We start from the raw sequence: 19,584 nt of genomic DNA, 5'->3' as shown, positions 1-19,584 counted from the left end.
TGTTAAGACTTTATCATTATCTTACTCATTCAATAAAAATGTATGGTTTCTCCAGCATGTTAGGCATTGTACCAAAGTACTATACAGGATATAAATTTAAAACAGATATAGATCTTACCAATGAACAGCTTATAGTACAATAGACACAAGAAGCTGGCCCACCTCCATTCCCCCTCAACTAGAAAATGGATGAAATATCAGGGTCAATAGTTTTAAGCCAGAAAAGTAGACAGTTTAGTTAGGAGAAGTTTCGAAATATGCCCTTCAGGACCAATGATCACAACACTAACATATCTCTTTTAAAAAGAGGGAGGAAATTCAAATTTCTTCACTAGTTCAACATACACTTCTATAATTCCATAACATGTACCAGTAGTAAAGGTAAGATGAAAATGAAGAATAAGGAAAAATATTTTGTTTTTCTTCTACATTAGTGGAAGTATTTGTATATTTTTATCTACTTGCATTCTATATTTCTCTTACAAACAGAAATATTTATGTGGTTCTGTATTGGGCACTTAGAAAAAGTATCCACAGGCGAAACCAAAGACATAATTCCTTGTACTTATCAAGGTCCAAGAGACCAAAACTCAGAAAACCCAGACTCTAGCAAATCTTCCCAATTTATGTCATCTTAACATAAGACTAGATAATATTTACCAATAAAATATTACAGCAATATTACATAAGTGCATTGCCTTTTTAATTACAAAAGATACTAATACATAATACTGTGTAGTGTTTACTAAACACTAGGTAGTGCTCTAAGTGCTTTAAAATATTTTTAATCTTTATATAACTCTGTAAAGTAGATACTATCTTCACTTGATAGACAAGAAAACAGAGGTCAGAAAAGCTAAGTAATTTGACCAAGGTACAGAAAAGCTAAGTAATTTCACAGAGCTAAAGAACAGCACAGCCAGGATTCCAATTCATCCAGTCTCTCCAGAATCAAACTCTTAACCACTGTGGTTTACTCAATCTACTGCAACTGTTCTATCCAAAAGCCCTTACTCCTAAATCATCAAAAGAAAGGGTCTCTGTTTTACTCCAGGAAGAAGCATTTCTAAGAATGGAAATTTGGAAATGATAAATTTTGTAAAGTATTGCTTGATAATTTACCATTTAAACTGAAATTATGTTAAAACTTTTCCCTTTGCAAAAGAGCTATTGCATTTATGAAAAATTTCATTTAGATAGGGCTAATCACACACACATACACACACACAAATTAAAAGGTCATTTCATGAATATAATAACTAACATTTTGAGTACTTCCTATTTGCCAGACACTGTTCTAAGTACTTTACACATATTCTTTTGCTTCTCCTTAAGTATGTACTAAAAAATACCCAACTTACAGAAGAGGAGACTGAGGTGTGGGAAGGTTAAGTAACTTATCTAAGGCACGATAGCTAGATCTGGCTTCTGGACCAGAACAAAATTAGATTCCAAAGACCACACTCTTAACAATTTTACTATATTAATTTGTCAAGATAAGGCATTTTAAAAGTATTATTTTCTCAAAAAAAGTTCTAATATGAACACTCAAGAAAAATAATCGGGCTTCCCTGGTGGCACAGTGGTTGAGAGACCGCCTGCCGATGCAGGGGACGCGGGTTCGTGCTCCGGTCCGGGAGGATACCACGTGCCGCGGAGCGGCTGGGCCCGTGAGCCATGGCCTCTGGGCCTGCGCGTCAGGAGCCTGTGCTCCGCGGTGGGAGGGGCCACAACGGTGAGAGGCACGCGTACCGCAAAAAAACAAACAAACAAAAAAAGAAAAATAATCACTTATAATTTAACTGAAACATTTAGCATTTTTCCTTTTAACACTAAGAAGCACAGTGGAACATTATTTTTAGTCATACTATTAATTTTTTGGTTTTGTTAAATTTAGATCATGAATATTGTTACCAAGCACACAAACTTTAGAAAAACTTATAATGGGCAAATAGTTTCTGACATTGTAAGTATTGGGTTGGCCAAAAAGTGCCTTTGGTTTATAAAAAAAAATAAGACACATTCTTCATTTTCACCAAGAACTTTATTGAACAATGTATTCACTCTTTTGTTCCACTACCTTCTGCCATTTTTAGGTAACTTCATAATTCCATCTTCCCAAAACTTTTTATCTTTTTGAGCGAAGAACTGTTCCAGGTGCCCTTTAGTCTTCCAGGAGATTGAAATTTTTTCCATTAAGAGAATTCTGTAAAGACCAAAATAAATGGAAATCTGAAGGTGCAATGTCTGGTGAATACGGTGGATGAATCAGAAGCTCCCAGCCAAGCTTAACAGTTTTTGCCTGGTCATCAAAGAAACATACAGTCTTGTGTTATCCTGATGGAATATTATGCGTTTTCTGTTGACTAATTCTGGATGCTTTTTGTTGAGTGCTGCTTTCAGTTGGTCTAACTGGGAGCAGTACTTGCTGGAGTTAATTGCTTGGTTTTCTGGAAGAAGCTCATAATAGAGAATTCCCTTCCAATCCCACCATATACACAACATCACCTTCTTTGGATGAAGACCAGCCTTTGCTGTGGTTGGTAGTGGTTTATTTCGCTTGCCCCACGATCTCTTCCGTTCCACACTATTGTACAGTATCTACTTTTCACTGCCCATCACAATTTGTTTTAAAAACGGAACATTTTCATTACGTTTCAGTAGAGAAGCACGTGCAAAAATACAGTCAAGAAGGTTGTTTTTCACTTAACTTATGTGGAACCCAAACATCAAAGCGATGAACATAACTAAGCCGGTGCAAATGATTTTCAACGCTTGATTTGGATGTTTTGTCTATGTTGGCTATCTCCCGTGTGGTATAAGGTTGATTGTTCTCAATTAATGTCTCGATTTGATCGCTACCAACTTCAACTGGTCTACCCGACTGTGCAGCATCATCCAGTGAGAAATCTCCAGCACAAAACTTCGCAAACTACTTTTGACATGTTCGATCAGTCACAGCACCTTCTCCATACACTGCACAAATCTTTTTATGCATTTCAGCTGCATTTTTACCTTTGTTGAAATAATAAAGCATAATATGCCAAAAATGTTGCTTTTTCTTCCACCTTCAATATTAAAATGGCTACACAAAAATTCACCAATTTTGTAAGTCTTTTTTTGAATGCACACTGATATGACAGCTATCACATACAATCTAACAAAATTGTTTTGAATGAAGTTAAAGACAACTAAGTGCCACTAGAGCCATCTTATGGAAAAAACCAAACAAACCTTTCTTTTGGTCAACCCAATATTTAATTCTGGTTGACCGTAGAAAACCACATAATCTATTGGTCTTACAGTGGGCACACGGAAAAGAGGCTAGAACAAAGAGACATAGACTATAACAGAGAAAAAGGATGAAATATCTTTTAATGTATGGGATTTTGTGATAATATACAAATATGATTTAGATAGATTATCTGAAGCAAAAAGATATACTAACAAATAATTATAATGACAAATAATAAGGAATATATAATCATATGTCAGCTTATACAGAGCACCATGGGAATGCAGCATTAACACCACCTGTAGATGTGGAGGAAGGCTTCACAGAGAAGGCATTTTTTTTTAATTGATCACTGTTTCCAAAAAAAACTAAACTACAATTTGGGAAATGTATACTTAATTCATTAATTTTTCCTCAACTTTAATGATGAATTTATCAGTCAAAAGAATTTGGTATTTACTTGTAAATCTCTTTAAAAATCATGATAAATTAAAATGAGCTTTTAAAAACAGGTAGATCTCATAACACTGAAAGTGCAGTTTATAATACAGCAAAATTAAATACAATAACCATTTTAAAAGACCTATTAAATTTTTTGTTCATTTCTTTGACTTCATTTAGCATTGATCTAACTCAATGTGGAAGGTTACATTCATACAAGTTTAAACAGCTTAATGATTAACTATATTCACCTGCCAACCTTACTGTTTATGTGGCAAATAGTGTTATATAGGGAGTTCAGAAGTCTAGGTATGCTTACAGGAAGAAAACGAATTCCAAATCGTTTTAAAGTGAATAATTAGGATAAAAATGTACACTATTAAGCTCTTTCTTTTTATTGCTCCTCTAGTTATTTCTTCCAGAATTGACCAAGACTATTCATCATTTGATTCTGTATCTCCAGAGCCAAAATCAAGATTTGCTATGTTAGATGATGTAAAAATTTTAGCCAATGGCCTACTTCAGTTAGGACACGGTCTTAAAGACTTTGTTCATAAGACTAAGGGCCAAATTAATGACATATTTCAAAAACTCAATATATTTGATCAGTCTTTTTATGACTTATCACTGCAAACCAATGAAATCAAAGAAGAAGAAAAGGAACTTAGAAGAACTACATCCAGACTGCAAGTCAAAAATGAAGAAGTAAAGAACATGTCACTTGAACTCAACTCAAAACTTGAAAGTCTCCTTGAAGAAAAAATTCTACTTCAACAAAAAGTGAGATATCTGGAGGACCAATTAACCAATTTAATTAAAAATCAACCTGAAATTCAGGAACACCCGGAAATAACTTCACTCAAAGTAAGTATAAAACAAAGAGGGTTCATGATTATGTTTTCAATGTGGATCTTTTAAAAAAAATATTTTAAAACATGCTACTTGAAATACTTTGTTGAACTGTTGAAACACTATATTTTTTTCATGAAAAAAAGACTTCAGGAAATAAATTTTCCCATTATAATTTCAAGTTGGTTTTTGTTTCCCTAACATTATTTATGAAAATAACTAAACTTTGCATTTCAGATGAAAATTACAAGACAGTTAAGCAATGAAATTTAGAACACTAAATTATTATACTATTGCAAATTACTGGAGGCAAGTAAAAAGATACAGGAATATAACTTGTGTAACTATTCTCCCATCTTTAAAATATATAAAAGTAATACAGTTAATGGAAAAGATATTAAAATACTGTTTTTTTTTTCTTTTAATTGAAGTATTTTAAAGTTCAGGAAATCAGATTTTAGAGATGGTACATTTTAAATAAAACACAAAAACTAAAGTATGTACTATGTGAAAGAAGAATACAAGGGGAAAAGGTTTGCCAATATCATTTTTCTAATCCAGTATTAGTTTAAAAAATTAGATTGTGATAGTGTTATAGCAAATAAAAAAGTCTAATTTAACAAAAAAGAAAGAAACTTCTAACCAACCTATAATCTATGTCCAGACTTTTGTAGAACAGCAAGATAATAGCATCAAAGATCTTATTCAGATCGTGGAAGAACAATACAGACAATTAAATCAACAGCATAGTCAAATAAAAGAAATAGAAAATCAGGTAAGTCAATATTTTAATAGTATGTCCAATCTTTTACATAAAATTTAGGTTTATGAAAACACTGGACCCTAAAATTATTTAAAATAATTATAGTTGGACAGTGAATAAAAGGATCACATCAGCATGATCATTAGGTTTGTAGGCTCTGAAGCTAATAAACTATCTGGTGTTGAATTTTAGCTCTAAAACTTTTGTGTGACCTTGAATAAATTATTTAACCCCTTCTCAGTTTCCTCATGTACTCTATGTAGATAATAAAAGAACCTGTCTTACAGTACTGTTGTGAGAAAAAAAGAATTAATTCATGCAAAGTATATCCTCAATATAGCAGCCAAAGAGATTCAATTAAAATTTAAATTAGACTATCTCTCTCTTTGTTCAACACCGCACAATGGCTCCTGGTCTCACTCGTAGTGGCCCATAAGGCCCTGATGACTCTTAATCATCTCACTGACTTCATCTCCTGTACTCTAGTCATACTGGCCTTTTTACTGTTACACAAACACATCAAACAGGCTGCTATCTCAGGGTCTTTGCCCTTGTTGCTCTCTGTCTGGAATGCTCTTCACCCTGGTATCTGCATGGGCCCACTCTTACTCACTTTAGGTCTTTCTCAAATACAAAATTCTCAAAGAAGCCTTCCCAGATAACTTAATCAGAAATTATAATCTCCTACACCCATGCTTGAAACCTGCTACCTCCTTCATTACTCTTTTCTTCCTTAACACTTACCCCTATTTAACATAATATATATTTGAGTTATTTATCTTGTCTGTCCCTGCACTAGAATGTAAGCTCCATAAGTACAGAAAGTTTCTTCTATTTTTTTTAAATTGCTATAGCTCCAAAATATAGAACTCTGTCTGACACATAGTAGGCACTTAATAAATACATGTTAATAAAGGTAATGTCACATTTAGCACAAAGAAGTCAATAAAAACTTACTATGATTAATATTATTATTAGAAGCTATATGTCTAATAATTAAAGTTTAATACCCAATAATATAATTAATCTACAATGTAAATAACTGGCTAGGTGAGCAAGGTAGATACGTGTTTGGAATAAAGCTATGCCAAAATCTAAGATTTCCAATATACAGTACCATAGTTCAAAAATATTAATTAGTAATAATACTACTAAAGAGCTATTCAAGAGAGTTTCAAAAATAATACAAACCTGAAGAAACTGGTATAAAAAAAAAATAGATGCCAAGAACTATAAAACAAATATTACCAATTTCCACCAAACAAACACATTATGTTTCAGTAATTTTATGACTCATAATTTTAGTAGGTTATTTTTGCTAATTGTCTGAAAAGGGGTTTTTGCCAGCTAGTTTTGATTTCCATAATTTCCTTCTTACTATATGTTATTTTTCTAATTCTTTTCCTATATCTTTTATTATGAGTAAATGAACCTGCTCACAAAAGCAAAATGTCACTATTATAAAATAATATCCATCCTGTCCAATAATAAAATGTATGAAGAATTCAACAATGAATTCTAAGTTGGAAGAAGCCTTAAATCATCTGACCCAACTTATTCAAATTTAAATTAAGAAACCAAAACTGTAAAGTTAAGTTACTATAAGATCACAGTTACTTAGTAGAAAAGACTAACATCCAGTAAGTGAACTTTACAACGGATCTTTATGCATTATATCCTAGGAAATGCCATTTATGCTGACATCAAAAAACTAACACTAATAACACATTACATACTCTGCTCTTCTCAACCCATCAATAAGAAAAGCTATCGGTCAATAAATTGCAAACCCAGCACAACAGACAATGAAATATTGAATATATTGAAAGTACACAAATAAAACTGCCAATTTGTTACCTCTACAGATATGATTACATGTCAAAAACTATCAAGAAAGCAGCCTTGTTCAAATTATGTGCTAGGTCTTAAGACCTACAACTGAGAATTATGAAATTTAAAATCTGCCTGTATCATTGAACAGAATATATATTACATTCATATAAATAAATAGAACATATTAAAATATTCTAAGTAAAGTCTCTGCCTTTGATCTTACTGTTTTTTGATCAATTTCTGTTTTTTGCCTTGCCTTTCTCTATTTTTTTGAACTCTTTATGTGCCTGATTAAATATTTTGAGAACAGGAAGTCTGTATAATATGTATAGCATTGCTTATCCCTCTTAACATCGAAAACAATAACATATTATGAACTCAGATATCCCCTAATTGTATATTCAGTACCATTTTTAAAAGTAGATTTATATTCTTTTATCAGTTAAGAAGAACTGGTATTCAAGAATCCACAGAAAATTCTCTTTCTTCTAAACCAAGAGCACCAAGAACTACTCCCTCTCTTCACTTGAATGAAACAAAAAATGTAGAACATGATGGTAAGATAATTTGGTGGGTTTCCTTCTTGAAACTAATATCGTCAAATTTTTCTTCTTTGACATTTCCATCAAAAATCTCTATTCTCAGGGCCTGTTCTAGACTAACTAAAAGAGAATAAAGAGATAAATCCAACAAATATAATGTGTCAACCTAAATTGGATCCTGGTGATTTTTTTAAACCCTATAAAACATTCTTAAGACAATCAGGGAAATATAGACTTGATATTAGATAATATAAAATTATTATTAACTTTCTTAGATGTAATGATGATATTATAGTTATGTAAGAGAATAATCTCATGTTTAAGAGATGCATGCCAAAATATCTAAGGGGTTAAGGGGCATAATGTTTGCAAATTCCTTTCAAATAGCACAGCAAAATACATATTTGTATGTATTTGTGTTTATAAAGCAAATATGGCAAAATGTTAACAACTGTTGAATACAGATGAAAAGATTTTGGCATTCTCTTCAATGTTTCTACTTTCCATAAGAAAAACAAAAAAGATGGGGGAACAAAAAGTCTCCATTCCTACCCAAGTTTTAAAAAATGATATAGTTTGAAAACACATTTATTTTAAATGTAATTCATAGAGGAAAAAGGTTCTCTGTTAGTTTACTCTATGTACGTTCACTCTTTCCTCATGTATCTGTTGACTACCTGCTATGCACCGAGCACTACACTAACATCTCATATGTGGTATTTTATTTATGTTTTTCCTAGATCTAAGGGAAAAAAGTGTTTAAAATTCTAATTTTGTCACTTTTCTTAAAAATAAATCAGTTTGGTAATAACTATTTTGATATTCTTTGCATAACATGCCATCTAATAAAAATGCTTTAGCATAAAGTACCTTTTCAATAACACATTACTGAAAAAGACCGAAGGCTACAGTCACCACAATTCCATAAAATGTCAAGTAAAACCTCAAGCTCTAAAGATATCATTCTTTATTACTGTATCTTACGTAATAACATTTTGTTGATTCTAGACATTCCTGCTGATTGTACCATCATTTATAATAGAGGTGAACATACAAGTGGCATCTATTCCATTAGACCCAGCAACTCTCAAGTTTTCAATGTCTACTGTGATGTTAAATCAGGTAAAACGAGCCTAAGAGAAAATAGACAGTAGCTAGCTCAGGTTACTCACTACCTATTAGTAAGGCTAATTCTGTTATTTTTGTTCTGAATACATATAAAATGAAATATATATAACACAAGTAGTTACACAGATCTAGTACTTATATTTGTCTTGTTTATGTATTTACTCAGGCATTTACTCAATATTCTCCATCTTTTTCTATAAAATAATCTGAAATGACCTTTGTCAATAAGTTTATTAAGACAAATTCATTAGTTGCCCTTCACTTAACTTCTTGGGTTCATAATAATAAAATGTTGTTACCATAACAACATTAATAACTACCTTGTACAGCCACCAATTAAAACCAAACAAAAAACCACATTTTGTTACAACTATCAGCATCAGTCTACTGAAAATAAACAATCTGTTCATTATATTCAGGTAGTTCATGGACATTAATTCAACACCGAATAGATGGATCACAAAACTTCAATGAAACTTGGGAAAACTACAAATATGGTTTTGGGAGGCTTGATGGTAAGCTGACTTCATTCACTGGTTAACTTAAAAATATTTATTAAGAGCCTATTACAGACTGGGCATTAGAAATACAACAATGAATGAGGGACACTCCCAGCCTTCATATAAATTATTAACAAATAACTACACATTTGTAAGTACTGAACTTATTACAAGTGTCTTTATTTGAATTATACTTTTCACAACTACATGTCTGTTCTATGTATACTTATCACAATTTAATTGGATGGCTTCTAATTATCATAATTATAATTATCAAAGATAAATTTGATTAAGTGCTAAGTGCTTCAAATAAGTGCTAAATGCTATGAATGGGCTACAAAGAAAACCATTCTTATCACTGGTCATTCTACTTTCTTATTAACATTTTAGATATTAACTATTTGGAAGTTGGAAGGCACAAAGAAGCTGTCAGATGTACACTACAAAATGTTTAGATTTCAATTATTTAAATATGATAAATGTGTACTATACAATGTGTGGTTTAAAATAAATTTAGTTTAATTCAATGAAAATTATTATATTTTGATCACAAAATAAATAAGATAAAAAACAAAATAAGCAAAATAAAAATAAATGACAGAGGTTTAAAATCCAAAAAGCACATTATAAAAATCCATGAGTGATGTACAGGTACTCATTAATAAAGTGGATAACATCCATTATTATATCGAATTTTTAAACATTCAGTACTACTTGATCATTTAAACAATTTGTATTCAAACTACCAGTTAAATCCCTAACTAAAAGGTAGAATCAGTGATATGTTTTGTAGCTCCAAATCTTCTTCTGAGAGTGAGAGTCTAGAGTACTCACTTATTTCTACAAGAAAGTAAGCCATTTGTATTTTGCAATTCTTAAAATGAAATCGACAAATTCAACAGCAGTAAGGAAATTTTGACTTTTTTTCCTTAAATGCTTTAATAAAAGGGATAATTAAAGAGAGTAATTGTGATAATCAGAGAGATCTATTTGTATTTACAATATGTTATGTTTTTAATTCCAAATAAAATTTTTTAATCAGAGAAAAGTTATTAAAAATTATGCTTTTTAATTTAAAATGTTTTTTTAATTTATTTCCTTCTTTTTCTACAAAGAAAACATATATATCAAGCAAATATCAAAGGCCAAGATTATATTTGAGGAAAATTACATTATTATCCAAGTCTCCGGATATACTTAACAAATCTCTTGATAGTATATTCGTATTAATAAACAGCTGACGGGCTTCCCTGGTGGTGCAGTGGTTGAGAGTCCGCCTGCCAATGCAGGGGACACGGGTTCGTGCCCTGGTCCGGGAAGATCCCACATGCCGCGGAGCGGCTAGACCCGTGAGCCACGGCCGCTGAGCCTGCGCGTCCGGAGCCTGTGCTCCGCAACCGGAGAGGCCACAACAGTGAGAGGCCCGCGTACCGCAAAAAATAAATAAATAAACAAATTTTTTAAAAAAATTAATAAACAGCTGACAGTAAAGCCAGTACATATAAGGACCCAGAAGTTAGATAATATTTTACCAATGACTAGCCCTAAAAGTACTTATAATAGTCTAACACGTTTCACCTGTGAAATATGCCTGATAATATCCATTTTAGAAAGGATAATCAGACTTTAGGTAGCCCTATTACTATTTTAACACTTGTTGTATTTTAACACCTATTACTATTTTAACATAACTATCTTCAATAAAATTGTTTTAAAAAGAAATATTTTACGAGACTCTAAAATAACCAAGGGATTCAAGACTAAAACATCTAATCTACTTACACCAAAAAAAAAAAAAGAACACACAAAAAAAATAGTCGCTGCCTAATCTGCAGTTAAGAATCCACAGATTTTTACAACTTTTCTTTTCAGGAGAATTCTGGTTGGGTCTAGAGAAGATATACTCCCTAGTAAAGCAATCTAACTATATCTTACGAATTGAGCTAGAAGATTGGAAAGACAACAAGCATTATATTGAATATTCTTTTCACTTGGGAGATCATGAAACCAACTATACACTACATCTAGTTGAGATTGCTGGCAATGTCCCCAACGCACTCCCGGAACACAAAGATTTGATGTTTTCTACTTGGGATCACAAAGCAAAAGGACACTTCAACTGTCCAGAAAGTAATTCAGGTAACCTGTTCCTAATATAAATAGTTTATTTTCAAAGCTTCAAAATACCTTCCCAAAGTAATAGCTAATATCTTTCAATGTCAACTCTTTAAAATCTGAATCCAATATAAACATTTTCTCTATAGGTAAACGTCTCAACGTAAGTGTTAACTTGATTCTAGTTTGAATACGTATTTTACCTCTAACCTTTCTCAGATATTTTATTTTTGGTCAGGTATATGAGACTTGTATAAATTCTTTTAAATTGGAATATATGTATACAACACTGTCATATTTATAAGAAATGAAGAAATACTGGGGAAATATAATAACAGTAACTACGTATGAGTTTGTATCTATTAAACTGCGTATCTATCCTTTTTAGGAGGTTGGTGGTGCCATGATGTATGTGGGGAAAACAACCTAAATGGTAAATATAACAAGCCAAAAGCAAAAACTAAGTCAGAGAGGAGAAGAGGAATATGCTGGAAGTCTCAAAATGGAAGGTTATACTCTATCAAATCAACCAAAATGTTGATCCGTCCAACAGATTCAGAAAATTCTGAATGAACTGAGGCAAATTAAAAAGCCAATAAATTAAACATTAAACTCATGCGAAATTACTGTGGTTTAAAAATCTGGTATTAAATCCCTAATAGAAGGCTTTAGAAATAAATTCTTTATATTAAAGCCACTACCAACTTAATATTAAACATATCATCACATCACCTCAAAGAACACCATTTACCTTTCTCAATCAAAATTCTTATGATCATTTATTCATATATTTTGTGATGTGCGAATCAATTTTAGATGGTCACAATCTGAATTGTAACCAATGGGTGAATTTTTAAATAACCTTTCTAAATAAAAAACTTACAAAGAGATTTTTATTTTCAAAGTCATCATGTGAGCTAATTTTACAACCGCCCCAGTTTAAAAACTACTTTTCTTGCTAAAATTCTAAACTTGAATAACTATAAAGGACTAATAATTGTACATTTCTTAAATGCTGTAATATTAATTTCAAAACTAAAATTCAGTCAGTTCAGAGTACATGTGAAAATCAATAATATGAATCTTAAAACTGATACTTCATTTTGCTACAAAATAATTTGGAGTAAATGTTTGGTATGCTTTATTTATGAAGCCAAATGAAGCAGGATGAAATACTGTACTGAAATAGGTTCATGGTCTTAAATACAGTAGATCATAACTGCTAAGTCATATTGACTTTAAATATCAAGTATTGCTGTAGCTTAACTTGTTTGTTAACTTATCTGTACTGTATACATATTTTAACACTTAATATTGTGAAAACAAATAATTTTAAAGGGATCTTGTCAGAATACAATAAGAATGAATGTATTGGTGGCATCAAGTTAAAGTTTTATCATTTATTCCCCTTGGACACAGTGTGAGTCTAATACTTATGTGTAGTTTTTCAAACAGAATTAAGAATCATAACAAGTAACTAAATGTTTAAATAGTCTGAGAGATGTTCATGTATGTTTCCAAATTCAATAAAGACTCAGTCCCCTAAATTATAGAAATTTAAATTCTTGTAGCTTTTTTTTTTTGGCTGTGCCACAGCATGCGGAATCTTAGTTCCCCGACCAGGCATCAAACCCGTGCCCTCTGCAGTGGAGGTGTGGAGTCTTAACCAATGGACTGCCAGGGAAGTCCAATTCTTGTAGTTTTTTATTGACATCCAATAGAAGTATGATTATGTTATTTCTAATTTAAATAATTTAAATTCTAAATACTCAAGGATTATTAGAGGATGTTTTGACCATAGTATCACTTGTCAGTATTTATTTTTAAATACGTTTTTAAAAAAACTACCAAGGAGAAATAAAGTCTTGAATTAAATTCAACTTTTAAAGGTTAGTGCCCAAGCTATAGTGACTCACATTAGTCAATATATATTCAGCATTCTGTATGTTAAATTATCCAATATACGTCATATATATTTTTACTATATGACACATGCAAATATGGATGATCTATGTGGATCCTACATAAATATTTTGTTCCAAAAAATACAAAAGAATAAAGGCAAGAGTAGGTTTTCTTTTTTTCAGAACCACATTCAAGCTGTCCAAACTGACTTTTTAGAACGAGAATGCCAAAATGGCTTAAAATAGGAAGCTTTCAAATGCAAAATAATGCATTATTTAATATACCAATTTTTCTCTCTTTTCCAATTTTTTATAATTCTCACACAATATGTTTCATTTTGTTCCATTTAGGAACACTAAGTGAGTTTTTTTCTGTATATAAAGCTCAGATTGAGAGAGAATTCTGGTAGAGAAAGAAAAAGGATTTTTTTCTTTACGGTTCACAAAATTGTGTCCTTCTGTCCTCACTAGTTTGCCAAAAGTGTTCTAATTGTACCACTAACACAACTGTCAAATCTAGTGACCTCTTAGACCACATTCCCTTTGGTTTCTCTACTACTTACTAATAACAATATTCTTTTCTCAAACTTGACCTTCAGTTTGCTTCCACAATACTACTATACTCTCCAAGGATTATCTCCAACTTGATCCTATCTTTAAAGCCCTAATCCATCCTAGTCTTTAGCATTGTGGACCAATGTACAATATTCAGTCATCTCTTCTACTCTGACCCTCAGAAATTCTATCTACTCTCATGGACTCATCTTTTTCCATGAATAAAGTTTCCAAATCTACATATTACTCCCAGATCTCTCTCCAGTTCCCCTTCTTCCATTGCCTACCTGCCATTTCTCCTTTTGATATCCTATAGCCTCTTCAAACTCAATTTATCAAATAACAAATTCATCAATACCTTACAGCCTCTGCGGGTTCTCCCTTTTACCTTTTCACACTCTCCTCATTTCTTTATATACATTAATGGCACTACCATGCTTCCAGTCATAAAAGCTTAGAACCCAGGAGGCATCTTTGGCTTTGCAATTAACTTTGTGTACCACCTCTCCTCTGCCATGACTTGCATATCTCATTTAGCTGTGCCTTCACAAGAATGTGTACCCCAATTAGAAGAGCATAAGCCTACAAAGCAAAATCCAAATCTCTTCCAGGTGTTCAAGGATTTCTATAATCTGACCCCCAAATACTTCTTTAACCATCTCCTGCCCAACACAAACCCTCACATCTAATCAAACTTATTCACTTTGAAACATCCCCTGTATGCTTTCCTAATGCCATTCCATTTTCCTAGAATGCCTCTCCACACCTTTCTGCTTGGCTAGATGCTATTTATACTTCAAGGTAGCACAGATGATCTCACTTATTCCACAAATAACCTAGTAAATGGAGGTCCTTCCTCTGAAACCTTGCAGCATTACTGCCTGGACCCCTTCAATTGGCACTTTACAAGTAAAGATAAGACAGAAAAATAAACCTGGTAAATCATAACACTAAAAATAGTGAAAAATAGTAATAAAAACCCCAAGAGCACCAAAGATAGTCAATCTACTTGATTTTAGTGAATTCCTACAGAATTTCTATACCAAGAGTTTACTCTGAACTAGTGTGAATTTTACTGAGAGCAAGTATATACATTTCTCATGTAGGAGTTACCTACTGTAGTATAATCTATTTAAATGGTGTCATCCTAGAATCAGCATGTTTTCACGCTTGTGTCCTTTCTTCCTAATAACTCATGGAAATCAATTAACCTATTCATTAATCAAAAATGTATTCATTAATCAGTATTTGAGTATCTACTATTTACCTCCATATAAAACCTATTCCAAATATGTATTGTTACATATTCCACATTCTGTTATAGAATAATCAGATGTCCTTTTGTTTTTCTCCCATAACTAACAACCACAAACATTGCACTTACGCATGTACTACAAAGTGATCAAATGTTGGCCCTTTTATCAAAGTCCAAAGTGTTCTCATGGCAAATCAAATAGGGCAAAATTACTCAATTGGTGTGAAATGAGCAGTTCAAGGTCATGAAAATAGAATTAACAATCTCCCTAATAAGCCTTTATAAAATGAGGTTTCAATGACAGTTTAGAAAATATAAAATCAGAGATTCCATCTCAAACATAAAAACTGTTTTTCTAAATTCATATGTTTAATCCCAAGAACAATCATACATCTAACAAAATGATTACATTTATTTGACAAAGCAATAACCTGTATCTTTAAAGATGTAAGGCTCTGTTTATCTTCAAATATGCAACTGAGCCTCAGTTTCCACATCCCATATATATGGGAATAATAATAACCTTGTCAAATCTACTTCATGGACTTGTAATTATCAAGTAAGATACTATATTTGAATGGCTGTATGAACTACAAAGTTCTAAACAAATGTATATACTTGCAAAAACTGGTTCTTGGGTATCACTATTCACATCTCTTTAAGTAAATACTCTGTACAAATGCTTCCTAACAGAAAATACTCTAACTCTCAGGACAGGAGAACAAAAGTGCTCTCCTCACATTCTGCTGCTGTTTCTGGAATTTTACTCCTTCCCTTGGAGTCTGAGATAACACTCCATCATGTTCAAGCCCCTAGTTAAAAACTCCTGGGTGGCTATGTTAAAATGTTAGAGAACAGACCTCTCAAATCAAGAATTTTTGTAGTTAAAATAAACTAGGACGAATTAAATAGTATAAAAGCCAGAGTGTTATATCTAGGGCAAAACCAAAACAGTGGAGTATGGCAATAGTTTGTGACATCTATGAAAACTAAAAATAAAAACAAAGACCAATACTCTCTAAAAGCAGAGAACCGAAAACTTGAATGGAAAAAAAAATACACCTTAATTTTCACTGAAATTTACACTTCCTTAAATTTTGATTGTAGGAAACTAACCATACCAGTATTAGCAATACATGAGACTTTGTCATTAATAGAAATCATACATAACTTTATATCACAACTATTGCAGACATCTTAAAACACTGTTCACGCTTATTACTACCTAGAGAATATGGTAGTTTTTAGACCTGCAGCTAGATCTTGTTATTTAATTCATTAATAAAGAAACATATCACAACTTAAAATCTTGATAGTTGTTATTTAATATAATTGATTTCCTTTGTTATCCTATGTATTTCATTTTATACATTCAGAAAGATTATTCCCAAACAAGAATCAAAGGATTCACAAGACTGCCAAATGGTATTAAGAACCCCAACTCTAAAGGGAGACCTACCATCATATGATAACCTAGTTTAAGAAACATGAATTACATGGTTCTCATGTCATAATATAAGTAGTATAGTCTTCCCTTGATATCCAAGGGAGTGGTTTCAGGACCACTGAGGATACCAAAATCCGTGGATGCTCAAGTACCTTATATAAAATGGTTAAGTGTTTGCATATAACCTATGCACATCCTCCCGCATATTTTAAATCATCTCTAGATTACTTTTAATACTTAATACAATGTAAACACTATGTGAATAGTTGCCAGTGCACAGAAAATTCAAGTTTTACTTTTTAGATCTTTCTGGAATTTATTTTTCCAAATATTTTCAATCTTCAGTTGTTTGAATCTGCAGATGTGGAACCCGCTAATATGAAGGGCCAACTGTATACATTTACTTTGATTGACCAAGCTATTCCTAGAAACAGAATTCTAGGGAAAAAATTCAATCACTATACAATAAACTTATTAAACTACCCAGGAGAAAACTGATACAGGGTAAAATTATAAAGCAATAATAAAACATTTCAAATGTTACTGTGGCTAATTTTTTTTAAGTCCTTATCTGTTAGAAATACATAACTGAAGGACTGACTGGTGAAATGATATGATGACTAGGCTTCATTTTAAAGTATTACAGAAAAAAAGGAACAGGTAATAGATGAAATAAGAATGACAATGGAGGTTAATTGTACTGTTCCATATACTTTTGTGTATGTTCGTAATTTTCCATTATAAAAAGTTTAAAACTATAATCAGGTTAATGTCACAGATAATATAGGTTTACTAAGGATTACTGAGAGATGAATGGGGGTGTATTACTAACTGCTAACTAAGGTCCAGATCAAAATGAACCATATCTTTTCATTTTGTTTCTCAGTGTCACCAAGTCTGAACCACTGTATTCATTCTTATATTCTTGGTAACAGCATATTTGCTAGGTATAGTCTTTCTAAGAAATGGAAGAAGAACAAAGATATGAAAGTTCAATAGGTGATTACAACTAAGGCTGTTTGGGGGAAAGAAACTAACTGTTAACAGTCTCACCAAGAATATCATGCGCTCTATGACATATCTCTTAAAAACTGGATGTCAATAAAATACACGGGCATTTGCTCAATTAGATGTACCATGATCTTTTAACTCAAGTGCAACAGTGGTCATCAAGTACAAATTTGGAACATGAGTAGCATTACACACAATCTACTACCTAACTTTCAAGTGATTTCAGATATTCAACAAAAAAAATTTTTTCCATGAGTAAGAAAGAGTTCTGTATTTGATTATCTTAATGTAACAACTGCACTAGCATTTCTTCTATGATAGAGTGATAAGTATTTTCTTGATAAAGCAAGCAATTGATATAAATTATCTCCACTTGTTTTGCACAATAAGAAATTTGTTATTCTGTTCCTAATTGCTAAAAACTACCATGTATCTGTGCATTCTCATTTACCCCTATAGAGGATTTGAACAGACCAAGTCCCTTCTGGGTTAACACTTTAAAAGAATAAGTGAACAACCACATGTGGTAGGGAAAAAAAAGACAGACTTTATTTGAATGTGAAAATCTCTAACTTTAGGTATAGCTTAGTAAAGATTTTTTTAAAAAAACCTCTTTGAGAAAGAGGGAAGAGATATGGGGATATATGTATATGTATAGCTGATTCACTTTGTTATAAAGCAGAAACCAACACACCATTGTAAAGCAATTATACTCTAATAAAGATGTTTTAAAAAAAAATCATGTGTGGAGGAAAAGTAAATGGTTCTTTTAAAATAAAATATTACAACGTTAAAAAAAAGAGAGAGAAGGGCTTCCCTGGTGGCACAGTGGTTGAGAGTCCACCTGCCGATGCAGGGGACACAGGTTCGTGCCCCAGTCCGGGAAGATCCCACATGCCGCGGAGCGGCTGGGCCCGTGAGCCATGGTCGCTGAGCCTGCGCGTCCGGAGCCTGTGCTCCGCAACGGGAGAAGCCACAACAGTGAGAGGCCCGCGTACCGCAAAAAAAAAGAGAGAAATCTCAATGATATCTTTAAAAGAATATTTTAATGTAAAACATAAAAAATTAAACTAAAAAATATATATTTTTTACATACATATCCTTTTAGATAGCTTTTTCTAAATTATTTGATAACTATAAAAATTGGAAGCAATAGGTGTTAAGTAATAGGAGATCTGGCACTTTCAGAATACAGTTCTCCCTACGATTTCTCACTTGTCAAATGTTTGCGTCAATCACGTCCATTCATCCTCCCTCTACTCAGACAATAATTTTTTAAATCTTTTTTATCCCTTGAAACCCTTTAAAGTACACTCAAGTTTACTACTAAAAATAAATACAATGTGCAAATACTTTCTTAAAACTCACAATAAAAATGCTTAAATTTCTGTTTTTTTCAGATACAAATTTGAACCCTACGGTATGTCAGCTGTCATCTATAAAACAGGGATAATTGTATTGGCTCTGTGCAAGCTGCTGTGCAGAGTTAATGAGATAATGGCTATATATAAACTAAAAGGAGTCTTATAGGGCTTCCCTGGCGGTCCAGTGGTTAAGACTCCGTGCTTCCACTGCAGGGGGTGCATGTTCAATCCCTGGTTAGGGCAATGAGATCCTGCATGCCAAGCAGCCAAAAAAAAACCTCACACTAAAATTGCTTAAATTTCTGTTTCATTCAGATATAATTTTGAACCCTATGGAATGTCAGCTTTGTCATCTATAAAACAGGGATAATCGTATTGGCTCTGTGCAGGCTGATGTGCAGAGTTAAAGAAATAATGGCTAGGGCTTCCCAGGTGGCGCGGTGGTTGAGAGTCCGCCTGCTGATGCGGGGGACGCAGGTTCGTACCCCGGTCCGGGAGGATCCCACATGCCGCAGAGCGGCTGGGCCCATGAGACATGGCTGCTGGGCCTGCGTGTCCAAAGCCTGTGCTCTGCAACGGGAGAGGCCACAACAGTGAGAGGCCCGCGTACCGCCAAAAAAAAAAAAAAAAAAAAAAAAAAAA

General features: G+C 32.6%; 2 protein-coding genes across 15 annotated transcripts in view; one reads left to right on the top strand and one right to left on the bottom strand.

Annotated features, from left to right (window-relative positions):
* The window catches only part of DOCK7 (dedicator of cytokinesis 7), a 196,979-nt gene that overhangs the window by 112,398 nt on the left and 64,997 nt on the right, over positions 1-19,584 (bottom strand). The window lies entirely within an intron of this gene.
* Positions 3,973-11,979, top strand: ANGPTL3 (angiopoietin like 3). The gene is made up of 7 exons (XM_007108124.2): positions 3,973-4,540; positions 5,190-5,300; positions 7,564-7,678; positions 8,672-8,785; positions 9,211-9,306; positions 11,164-11,430; positions 11,795-11,979. The coding sequence occupies exons 1-7, from the start codon at positions 4,046-4,048 to the stop codon at positions 11,977-11,979; spliced, it is 1,383 nt and encodes a 460-aa protein (XP_007108186.1). The 5' UTR covers positions 3,973-4,045.

Source organism: Physeter macrocephalus, chromosome 4 (genome assembly GCF_002837175.3).
Source record: "Physeter macrocephalus isolate SW-GA chromosome 4, ASM283717v5, whole genome shotgun sequence".
NCBI lineage: Eukaryota > Metazoa > Chordata > Mammalia > Artiodactyla > Physeteridae > Physeter > Physeter macrocephalus.
The sequence above is the reverse complement of the archived record's forward strand: the minus strand, read 5'-3'. Positions and strand labels throughout refer to the sequence as shown.